This window comes from Ambystoma mexicanum, chromosome 2q (assembly GCF_040938575.1).
Source record: "Ambystoma mexicanum isolate Mex_15411 chromosome 2q, UKY_AmexF1_1, whole genome shotgun sequence".
Classification (NCBI taxonomy): domain Eukaryota; kingdom Metazoa; phylum Chordata; class Amphibia; order Caudata; family Ambystomatidae; genus Ambystoma; species Ambystoma mexicanum.
Window position 1 is genome coordinate 103,576,275 of NC_090924.1, and position 12,257 is coordinate 103,588,531.

The 12,257-nt window shown below is 43.0% G+C and overlaps 1 protein-coding gene across 14 annotated transcripts in view; it reads left to right on the top strand.

Moving 5' to 3' along the window:
- The window catches only part of TBC1D24 (TBC1 domain family member 24), a 1,120,122-nt gene that overhangs the window by 762,215 nt on the left and 345,650 nt on the right, over positions 1-12,257 (top strand). For 13 of the 14 annotated variants that reach the window (XM_069646948.1, XM_069646944.1, XM_069646940.1 and 10 more), the window contains one exon: positions 7,198-7,215. The exons of the other annotated variant lie outside the window; for it this stretch is intronic. In XM_069646948.1, coding sequence (XP_069503049.1) covers positions 7,198-7,215 — 18 coding nt within the window. The remainder of the gene's footprint in view (positions 1-7,197; positions 7,216-12,257) is intronic. 14 annotated transcript variants of the gene reach the window in all.

The window sequence follows — 12,257 nt, forward strand, 5'->3', positions numbered from 1 at the left end:
CACAAACTGGGCTTCTCCCTCAATTACAAGAAGTCCCACTTGATACCTTCTGAACAACTCCAATTTATTGGAGCAGTCTTGGATGATTCCTTGTTGAAATCCTCGCCACCCGAGGTGAGGGCTCAACACATTCTGCAGATGGTCAACAAATTTAATGCCCAGCATCTTCTGGCCTTCTTCCGGGCTTAGATGGAGAATCTTTTTGACAGCCATGGCTTGAGATAATGGTGGTGACGGACGCCTCACTCACTGGGTGGGGAGCCCATGCCTACAAGCTCACAATCAGCTGTCATTGGTCTCCATCGAAGTCCAAACTACACACCAACCTTTTAGAGCTGGGAGCAATTAGACTAGCGCTGAAGGCCTTTCTACCCTCTGTACGGGAAAAGAATGTCCTCATAATGACGGACAACACAGTGGCCATGTACTACTTCAACAAGAGAGGTGGTGTAGGGTCACTACCACTGTGCAGAGAAGCAACGCAGCTCTGGTTCTGGGCGATTCAAGAAGGAATGTCTCTATCTGCAGTTCATCTAGCTGGAGGAGAGTGCACAGCGATGGACACTCTGAGCAGGCAGAGCTCAGTCTCCCACAAGTGGGAATTAGCTGAGGAAGTCCTTCAAGAGATCTTCACCCTTTGAGGAGTCCCTCAAGTTGATCTGTTTGCGACAAGTGTCAACTGGAAGTGCAAGCTGTTCTGCTCCAGGGAATATCCCCCAAGAGGAGCTCTAGGGGGACACGTTCGTAGTGGACTGGGAATTTCCACCCCTGTACACGTTTCCTGCAGTCCCTGTCATTTTTCACCTGATCAGGAGGTTGAGAAAGTTTGGGAAACCCATGATCCTAATTGCTCTGGATTGGGCCAGGAGGAAATGGTCTCCAGACTTCCTGGACATGTCCATCTGCCCTCCAATACGTCTTCCACAAAGAGAGGACCATCTCTTGCAAGAGGAGTCGGGTTCTCCATCCAGAGGTCAAGACACTCAGCCTTTATGCATGGTTTCTGGGAGGCTGAGGTACAAGGATTGGTACCTTCCGGATGGCGTAATGAAGAGCTTGCTTTTGGCTAGAAGGCCAGCAACGAAATCTTTGTACCGCTGCCGTTGGAACAAGTACAGCAGCTGGTGCAGGGATAAGAATGTGGATCCCTTTCTATGTGACACACCTATGATGCTTTCTTTTGGCATTAAGTGTTACCTGGCAGCACTATCTATTTTCAAGCGCTCTTCAGAGAATTCATACTTTAAGATCCCTCTGATTGTTCAATTTCTAAAGGGTCTTACTAATGTATTTCCACCAGTTCCATTCAATGTCCCTTTGAGATCTCAATCTGATGTTAAGATCTGTAACATGCATTCCTTTTGAGCCTTTACACTCATGCCCATTAAGATTGTTAACCTTCAAGACTGTTTTGCTAATTGTAATAACATTAGCCCGCAGGGTAAGCGAGTTGCAGGCTTTTTCCTGTAAACCTCCACATACAGTCTTCTATAAAGACAAGGTTGTTCTCAAAGTGAAACCTACTTTTCTACCTAAGGTAATCTCCGGATTCCACTTCCACTCTCGCAAAAAATCATTTTGCCAACTTTCTATGCACATCCCCATCCGGGAAAGGAGGAGGAAAGATTACATAGACTGGACCCAAAAAGGGCTCTCAGTTTTTACATATCTAGAATGGCTACATTTTGTCAAAATTACCAATTATTCATTGGCTTTACTGGCCCTAAATTGGGTCTAGCTGATACAAAACGAACCATATCCAGATGGATCATCCTGGCTATTGGTGAATGTTAAAGGTTAGCGGTTAAGGACCTTCCGGAAGGATTAAGAGCACATTCCACAAGGAGCATGGAAACAACTGCTGCTTTTCAAAGAGGTGTCCCAATCAAAGACATTTGGTTCAGCAGCCACTTGGTCGTCTGTTCACACTTTTGTGAGACATTACTGCCTGGATTCATCTTCCAGTCAGGAAGGACAATTTGCAAAAGTGGTCCTTCATTCGGTCCATGATTAAAACAAAATATAATTCGTACTCCCACCACCAAATTGTTACTGCTTTGGGAGTCGATCATAAGATGAGGAATACGTGGGAGGACACAATCCATTCGAAGAACAAGTTACACAGCCATGGTAACGTTATTTCGATTAGATGTTCCTCCCACATATTCCTCATCGCCCCTCCCATCCTACCCCACCGTACAATTTGTGTTATTACATTTTACGCTTTCTTGGAGCTGTGGAACTATGGGTACGCCTGGTAATTCCTTTTCAGGAGGGGGGAAAAAACAGAACTGAAGCCAACAGGCTCTGTGTGCGCAACTTATGCTGATGACATCGACAGTCGTACAGAGGCCCTCGAGGGACATCGACTCAATGATACGGCACACACTGCCCCTGTTGAAAAAAAATGAGAAGCAACTAAAGCTGGAAGGATAATTATCATAAAATGAGGAATATGTGGGAGGAACATCCAATCGAAAAAACATTACCATGGGTAAGTAACTTGTTGATTTTTGGGTTATCCTTGTGACTGCAACCATGAACTCTTTTAACAAGCTTTTCACTACATTTCTATGTTTTTTGAATGTCTGTAATACATATATTTATATATTATATAAACTACCGTTGGGTGCATCACAAACAGTCCCTTCCCTCCCCCCCCCCCCCCTTTAGCTGAACATAGGAACGAATATCTCTTGAGCGCCTCTTTTTATTTGGGTGACGTTTAACATTTTGCTGTCTCCGTTCCCAGATTGGCTGATATTTTTCTTTGCTGCCTCCTTTCCCTTCAGCTCTCCCAGCACCTCCACCTCTCCCAGCACCTCCACCTATCCATAACTCCCTGTTCTGGTGCTCCAAACAACCACCACTGCATGCTGATACTGCTCACTTATAAGAGCTGCTAACCCATCTCCCCCACACTTCCCACTGGCTCTTCATTAAGGTTCTACATAGACTTTCCTTATGTGTGAAATTGGGGGGAAGCCCTATTCACTAATCAGTTGGGCTTCCTGTTGCGCAGACAGAGCCTACAAGAGGCCAGTCCAACACCATGGCAGTCTATTTTGAATGCATGCATGCACACTGCTTCTGAAAAGTACAAATGGAAGTCTTGAGTGGATCTGGCACCACCTGTTCAGAGCCTGCATCACTGCTCTCTTCCTACTCTTCCTTGCAACCAGGCTCTGCTTGTTTCTCTTGCCGGCAGGTAAGACTTCCTTAACTCATTTTTCCCCAGTGACTGCCTATGAACCAAGCAATACCTGCAGTGTCTTGTTTTCCGGGTCTGTGGAAGTAACTACTTCTTCACTCAAACATTAAATGATCAGCAGCCTCCCCTAGTCAATTTTGTTGTGGGGCGGGCAGGGCCTGGTCTCCCTACTGCTCCCTGGGCTCTACATCACTTAGCACATGGTAGAGATCTGCCCTCTGAGTCCCCCTTCCCCCACACACCATAGGGTTAGGGCAGAGGGCATTCATATAGTTTGACAAGTCTTCAACTTCGCCACCTGTGCCCACTATGATTTTCCTAGCTCATCGCCCACCTTTAAACGCGTCCTCCATGCTAGTTGGTTTGTCATGAAACATTGGTGTCTCTTTGAATTCTACTATCGGTTTTTCAATCCCTGCATGGGCTTGTACCCCCGTACCATGCAAACCTGCTACTCTATGTGCACCCTACACTTTAGTACACTGTAATCTCGTTGTCCCCTACACCCCAATCTGTGCTTCTTCTCGCTTCCAATCCTTTCTCCTTTATGTCCTGTGTTATTGTAACTCCATTCCTCCCCATGCACAAAATGCTAGCATAATCCACGCCTTCAAATCCTCTCTCAAGGCACCATCTACCTTCTCCGATATTACCTCTCCTCCCCTTCCTGAGTGACCAGTACCTAACTCCATTGTTCATCATACTGTTGAACAAACTTCCGGAGACGTTTGATGGTAGCAGTGATGATAGGGGTTTGAGTTCATAGTGACAGTCTTATCCACCCACCAGCTTCCAGTAACTGACTCTTGGAACCTGTACCCAAAGGTTCCCATACTAGAATGGTGAATGGTGAAAATGAGGTGTGATGGACTTTGTCAAGCTCCCTATGGCATATAGGTGGGTAAGATGAAAGTGGAAAGGATGGGGTGATGTGTGCGGGCCGGGGGTGTGGGGGGGAATGGTGCATGATACAACACACTTCCCTCCTTTGGGATTATCTGATAGTTTATGTGTGACGTCTCGTCCCCAGATATATATGGATACCTGCATGACACTGATGTGGAGAGGAACAACTTATTTCTAGTACCCTGGAAGCAACTGAATCATTGTAGGCATGTTTTCCGCTTTGGTTGAGACTTCTATGCTTGAAATTGCAGTGAGCTACCGACTGACATTCCATACTTGTCCGAGGTAGGGATCGAGGTGGGACCAACTCTGACTTTAATGGATTCACCATTACTAAAGAGCCTGTTGGGCACAATAGGAGGCACCTTATACTGGAACATGTCCCCTACTTGAACCTTGTCAGTCTACTGTATGTTTTCTGGTATTCATACTTTGGGTAGTTGTAGTTTTGTTTTTCCCCCAATATAAATGCAGGACTACATGTTCCAAGAGTCAAAGAATAAAATAAGCCAATAGGTTGAAAGCTCTGGGTGCCAAGTACTGATACTAAGCTCTATATCTTGACATTTGTGCTTATTAGCCACTGCATAATATGTAAATGTTACCCAGATGATTAGGCAATGAAGACTGGGCTAGAGATGCAGTGACTACAGATGGATGTACTTTCATACTGGAAAATCTAGATTTAATTAAAGAGACGAAGGCTTCTACCATTTGCAATCTCCCATTTATTTTCCTTCAGCAGTCCTAGATTAAGCAAACATACCTCCAAATTGAATTTCCCTGCAAACTGGAGGGCAGAACTACATTTAGCTCACATGCTGTTCTTGTCCTATTCAGGTCAATTCCTATTCAGGTTTCCCCCTCCTTTGGCTTATGTTATATTACATGTATTAATAACTTGTTCTAAAGATTTTATATTAAACGGTTATCACATTAAATAAAACCACTAAATTAGCTGCCTCGTGACTTCCTCTCATGATCATGAATTTGTTGATTGCAGCAAAGCCACTGAAAGTTCCAACCGTGAATAGAAAACAATTCATTTATTTTCACAAAACATGAGCTACTCTTCAGCATCCCCCAAACTTCCGACGTCTTCATAGGCCCCTTCACAGCGTGTCGGAGAGGAGCTGCCGTCTACAACAATGCAGATATCCTCTATCCCCTTGTTGCCAGCTCCGGAGTACAGCTGCAATCCTTGCGTTAGCTAAGACAGTTGACCTGGTTAGGGACAGTGTCCGCTTTGCAGGCCTTGTAATCAGCACTCAACATCCGTGTGTTCTGTATATGGCAAACCATGCAAAAACGAGATGAACCCAAACAAACTTGTGAAGGATCATCCAGCCAACTGAAAAGTCCAATGTATCTAAAGTGGGGACGCTTGAAACATTCAAGGACTACCCAGCAATTGTCGATGTGCAAAATGTGTGGATGATGGAATCAATTCTCCAAATATAAGCTTAAAACCCACAAAATCGTGCACAGAGGCAGAGGAACCGGCGGAAAGTTGCCATGATGCTGGAGGAGGATGAAGAAGCAAGGAGCATGGCGAGTCTTTTAAAACACTGCCAAAGCCATGGCCAGTGATTTTTCACCCCTGAAGCCACTGTAAAAATATATCTTTTTGTAATAACTTGTTTTCTATAGCCTTGGTTACATTCTAATGAACTACAGATACCCTTGCTTATCTGTAGTCATTATACCTGCTGTTATGGTGGAAAAATTTCACCAATAAATGCTTTTTTGCCTTGCCAGGCACTCACGAAGTGCCCTCCTCATTGTGCCTGCTCCTCCCACTCCTCTCGTGGTATTCTCACCTCCCCTCTCCCATTCCCCCCAAAACACTCGTCATTTTTGTGATGCAGTTTCAGTTGAAATTTCGGATAGCAGAGGGTATGTAAAAAAATGTTGAGCCTCGTGTTGCAAACTCGGTCGCTAGCGCCCCCTCCAACTTCCAAATTTCACTTGGTGTCCTCTTGCCTCTTCACCTCTAGTCTGATGGCATTTGCATGTTTTTTGACAAAATGGCTTTTTTCTGCGTTTTATTTTCTCATACCGTGGGATATATCCTGCTGTATAAACGTGGCTAACTTGCGCCAAGAAGAAAAAAGATGGCGGCTGTTTTATTTAGACACCTGGATTCTCAATATACCCTGCTATATAAAGCTATTTATTTTGGAGAAGGGGACAACCCCTTCTCCGTCAAACATTTAAAGAAGTACTGGACGGAATAACCCCGTACCACAACCCCGTACCACAAAAGGGCCGTGAGTCAACGCTTATTGGCCAAGTTGTTTTAAGCCTGGTCCAAATCTATACAGCGGTTTGGGCTCTGGGCTGGAGCAAAAACAACTTTTCTGTCTATGGAAAAATGAATGTGGACTAATGGGGGTTTGTTTTCTTAATAACTTTATTTTTTAGAGAATCTTTTCCAAACTTTCCATTCTGGGGGTCAGGGGAGGGTAGGGGTTCAGACGTATAAAATTATCTGTAAAATTTCGTCCAAATCCGTCACAGGAGTTATTAGTGATACATTTCTTTCAAATTCCTATCTAACTCCGACTTAACTTAATTATAGGGGGCTGACTGCCGCCCTAATATAGAATAGCAAGTACACCTGGACTAAAGCCCATTACATGTCTTGTCTCTTAACTGGTTTCTAAAACATGTGTTCCCCTACATACCATTTGCTCATCATGTTTCCTGCAGATGTAAGGCACTTGACCCAGGAATGCTCTCATCTCTTTTTTCGATTATGTCAGTGTTTCTGGCCATGACATAAATTACCCTAGATTAGGAAATGCAATATCACCTCTACAAGTCGTCTTCCTGGCTGTACTGACCTTGTTTTTCTCTTTCTCAAATAATAGTTCACCATATATGCATTCCTTTATTCCATCTTTGACCAAGTAGCGAAGGGTGTCTGACTTTTGTTTTGTGCATCACTTTTATTTCGTTCTAGGCTCCTACTGACATACACCTGGGATTATTGGACTTCACTGATCTCTTTTTCTGTTTCTTTTCCTTTTTCTATTCCTTTTACCTTCACGCCTCCCAAATGTCTTTGCTGGTGGCAGGGTTACAGCTTTTAAGAGGTAGGTTAAAGAACTGTCTTTATATTAACTTCTCTGCTTTGCTACTTTATCTGTCTTTGCTTGCTCCAACACTATTACTATTGTCTATGTAAATCTCTCTGATAATGGATCATTAACAATGCTGTTTTGATTGTTTCTAAAATGCATCACTGTCAAACCAAGCAAATCGGGTAACACACACATGCAAATAACTATTAACATGAGAAATAACAATTTTAAAGCTGTTGCCAATGTAGTGTGAATGCTTTGTCCTGATGTATCACCTGATGTGATGGATCAGATTTAGCATGGTATCTTAACATCGAAAATATCTAAAAATCACCTTGTTGCTGTGTTTAGGATAACCATTTTTTAACTATACACTTCTGTATAATGGAATGTTCTTTGTCTGGCTTGCTCCCCCATACGTTTTTAAAAGTTAATGCCACATTCTATTTTCGATCGGTACATGTAATGTTCAACAGTCATGAAGCTGACTCGGTAACTTGAATGTGTCCTTACATTGTCACCTTTCTCATACATTCTGTATATGAATAGTGTGTGTGTATCTCATATATATATATATATATATATATATATATATATATATATATATATATATATATATACACAAAACAAGGCCGGTTCCAGGAGTCCCTCTACCGGCACAAACACGGCCCATTGACCTGTTCTTGGGTGGATGGCCCCTGGGAGAGTCTCGACCAAGTCTGTATTTAATTGTCATTTTCACATCGGGAGGTGTGTGGATGTCGTTCAGTCAGCTTTGTTGTGTTCTGAGTTGAAGAGCCAGGTTTTCAGTCATTTCCTGAATTCTGTATGGTCCTCCAAGGTTTGAATTCCACTCAGAATGAAGTTCCATAGATTTGCAACCAAGCAAGAGAATGCTGAGCCACCCAGATTTTTTCTTCCAGTTCCATTTGGGTTCAAGACGGATGTCGTTGCAGGATCTCTGAAGTCTAGCTGGTTTGTAGATGGAGAATTTATTTTGGATGACGTCTGCTCCCTGGCCTTGTATTGCTTTGTGCTTTATGGAGGGCTTTGAAGGAGATTCTCTTTTTGACCGGGAGCCAGTGTAGGATCTGGAGCGCTGTTGTGATCTCTTCTACTGAGTTTGAGGAGAAGTCTAGCTGCCGCGATTTGTATTAGTTGTAGTTAGCATAATCAATCCTGGCCATAATGAGGGATATGATGGGCAGTGTTTTGTGCGTGAAGGAGAGGAATGGTAGGATTTTTAATCATATGTAGGAGGAAAAAGCATTTCCGGATGATTGCATTCACTTGGGGTTCAAGTGTTAACCCGATGTCCATGAGAATTTGAATTTTATTACAGCTTTGGATGGCGTTGGTTGTTTTTTCAGCTCTGGCCATGGTAGGTGCTGGTCGATCCCTCTGTGTTCTAGTGTAATCATGATTTCAGTTTTGTCAGGATTGATTTTGAGTTTAATGTTCATCCATTGGTAGAGCTCCTTGAGACACTCTCCTAAGGGTGCTTTCTCTACTTGTTTGTCACCAAATTTGAAGATGATTTGTGTATCGTCTGCGTAGTTATAGCATGTTAGTCCGTGCCTTTTGATGGGGTTGATTAGCGGTGTCATGTAGATGTTGAAAAGAAGCGGAATAGTGAGGAGCCTTGTGGTACTCCACAGGAGAAAAACTGTGGCGTGGATTTGAAAGTTTTTAACCAGATCATTTCTGTCATTTTCACGAGGAATTATCTGATCCAGAGCAGTGTTGTGTCAGTGAGCCTTATTTCTTCGATTCTTTTTATTAGGATGTTGTGGTTGACTGTGTCGAAGGCAACTGAGAGATCAAGTAATATTAGTGCTGAGTTGGTGTTGGAATATGCGATCATCTTTGTCATCCCATATTGAGACTAGTGCTGTTTCAGTTCCTCTCAGGGGTCTGAATCCTACTTGCACTTGATCCAATAATTGTTTATTTTTAACGTGCTCCAGTAGTTGTTCGTAGACATAGGTCTCTAGTATTTTTTCAGGGTGAGAGATGTTGGAGCTTGGTCTGTAGTTTGAGAGGGCTTCCATATCGCCTGTTTTGTCTTTGAGGAGGGGTTTGATGTAGGCTATTTTGAAAGCTCTTGGTACTTTCCCTGTTGAAAGGGATTGATGAAAGAGGTCTAGGTAGTATTCGGCTGGTGTATCCTGTGCGAGGATAGATTGGAGGGCAGGAGTCCATTGGAGAACCTTCCTTGTTGCTCTTTTTCACCAAACATAGTCGTTTTTCTCTTGCCGTCTGTTGGTAGCAGTACATTTTGTTAGCTGGTCCTGGGGCTGGTGTCAGCTGGTGGGTTGTCTGGTCGATTGGTCTGCGTTGTATGATTCGGTATATGCTGGTGATTTTGTTCTGAAAGATCATTGCATAGTTGTTGGGAGGGTGTTGGTGCGTTGTTGCGTCCCAGTAGGTTTCTCATCTCATTTATGATGTTGAATAATTCATTTTGAGGGTTGGTCGTTTTTTCTATCCGCACGTTATAGTATTTCTTTTTTGCTTTTAGAATTTTGGATTTGTATGCTCGGATTTGTAATAGGTATTTTATTCTTTTTTTCTAGGTTGCGTTTGTTCCTCCATTCTTGTTTTAGTTTTCTGTTAATTCTTTTCATCTCTTTTAGGTGGGGTGTGTACCATTTTGCCACCGCTTTCTTTCTTGATTGGACAATGTGTTTTTTTTTTCTGGGCAGATGGCATTTATTGTTTCTGCAATCCATTTCTGGATTTGGTCTGCGTTTTCGTCTGGCTGTTGCTTCCGAGGATGTGGTCGCTGGCTTCGAGATTTCAAGTCGCTCCTCTAAGTTGCTGTACTTGATGGTTAACCAGTTTCTTTTCCAAATATGTGAGTATTTTTGCAGGTTTTTAGATGGCGCTGATGGTATTTGGATCACGAAAGGGATAATGAGGTGATCGCTCCATAGTATTTGGATGGGTGGTGATGTTGTGACCAGGTTTTTATTGGACTATATTGCATCCAGGGTGTGCTTTGTGTGTCCTCCCTTTCACCATTTGTCGTAGGTTCATGGTCTCAAGTTACTTGAATAACGTTTTCTGTGAGTTGGGGTTCTCATCTTCGAACCATATGTTGAAGTCTCAGAGAATGATCAAATGTTCAAGCTGTGTGGCTAGATTTGTGACTGCTTCTATGAAGGTGTCTGCGAAGGTTGCGTCGTAGGTTGGTGGCCTTAGATTAGAATGAATGTGAGATTTCATTGTGGATATGTGGTAAGTTAAAGGACGAGGGACTTGCAGTGAGAGATTTTTAAAGGTTTGGCTGTTTTTATTATTAGGTGTTCTTTGTAGGCTACCGGGATTCCTACTCCTCTTTTCCCATTTCTGTCCGCTTGTTTGCATTTGAAGTTTTTGGGTAAGCAGCTGTCAAGGATCACTTTGTAGTTTTCAGCTAGCCAGGTTACTGTGATTAATAGGATGTCAATTCTCCCATCGCAGAGTAGGTCGTAGATCTCGGTTGTGTGTTTGGACATCGATCTGGCGTTGATTATGTTGCAGTTAGTTTCCTCTTTAAGGATGTTTGTTTTGTTATGGCTTGTGTCTTTGGGTGGTTTTGTTGGTGGTTCTCCCTGTCGTGTGTGGGTTGAGCAAGCTCAGTTCTAGTTTCGCTGTTGAACAGATCGATTAGGTTTCTTATTGGGTGTATGGCCTTCTCTGGTTCTTCCTCAGATTCAGGATGGTGTTGGCAGAGGTTCCCTTGGTGTTTGGTGATGTACGGCGTGAGGGTGTGGCTCCCCAATCTTCTAATTGTTTCATCATTTTTTCTTTGAAGTTCCGATATCCCGCCTTTGTGTATGGTCGCTTGTTCTGGTGGACTATCTGTTGCGAGGTAGGGTGTAAGTTAGAGTATTTTAGTCTTTTTTTGGGTGCTGCGCTTATTCTAGTGCTGTTTATGGGTGTGCGTTCTGTTGGTGTTCTGTAGTTTGGCGGCGTTGAGGTCTGTCGTGGTTCCCTTGCTGTTGTCTTTGTCTTGCTTTCTCTTGAGTCTGCTGGTTCTTTGGCATGGCATTGTATTTTTCGGTTATCTATCATCAGATTGTTACTGTTGAGTATGCCTATTGCGGGTCTCACACATCAGATCAGCATCACAACAAATATATCTCTCATAGGTTGGGGAGCAATATTATGCCTGCTCTAAGTGTAAGAACTTTGGTTTTAGGAGGATCAAAATCAACCCATCAATATTCTGGAATTTAAAGGCGATATTTTTAGCTGCATGTTTGTTATCAGCAAAAAGGGCAACACAAATTTGAAGCATCTCTGGGAATCTTTACTGCACAAGCTCTGCATAATAGTGGTCCACGTACCGGGAGTGTCCAATACAGAGGTGGATTGGTAGAGGTCAATAACGAATGGGAACTGCATCCATGAGTGACCCAGTCTTGCTTCCTCAGTCCACAAGTATTTGCCACGCAGCTGAACATGAAATCCCTCGACCGAGGGCCAGAGCCAGAAACCCCTGAGGGACTCTCTAGACATATCCTTCGAAGGCATGACTGCTTATGCCCAGCCCCCACCCCTTCAACTGATTCACCAAGCTATAAGTAAATTCCTGGAAGTGGCACACTGCACAGCAATTTTTATCAGAAGGATAATCCAGATTATGGACGAATCTGCCTGGTTGAAATGCAAGTCAGCATTATTAGCATTGGATGCAGAGAAGGCATTTTACCCTGTTGATTGGCAATATCTGGAGCTGATCCTAGTGAAATTTGGGAAAGGGCAAAGCTTTCATCAAAGGTCATTCGCCAATTATTGTCAAAAAAGCAGAGCCAAGATAATCTGATTTTTTTTCTTTTTTCTTTTTTTAATAATTCTTTTTTTATTGATTTTCTCAAGTAACAAATGGAATGTACGATATGCGCCTGTAAACAAACAGTTACAACCTGTCATTCAGTGACATCATCCATGCTTACACAGCACATCAATATTATTACACAAAGGCACATGGAATCCGATACATTCATTTTATTCAGTTATCCTGATTCCCACGTGGCTATCCACGGGCTCTATATACTCATTCCTCC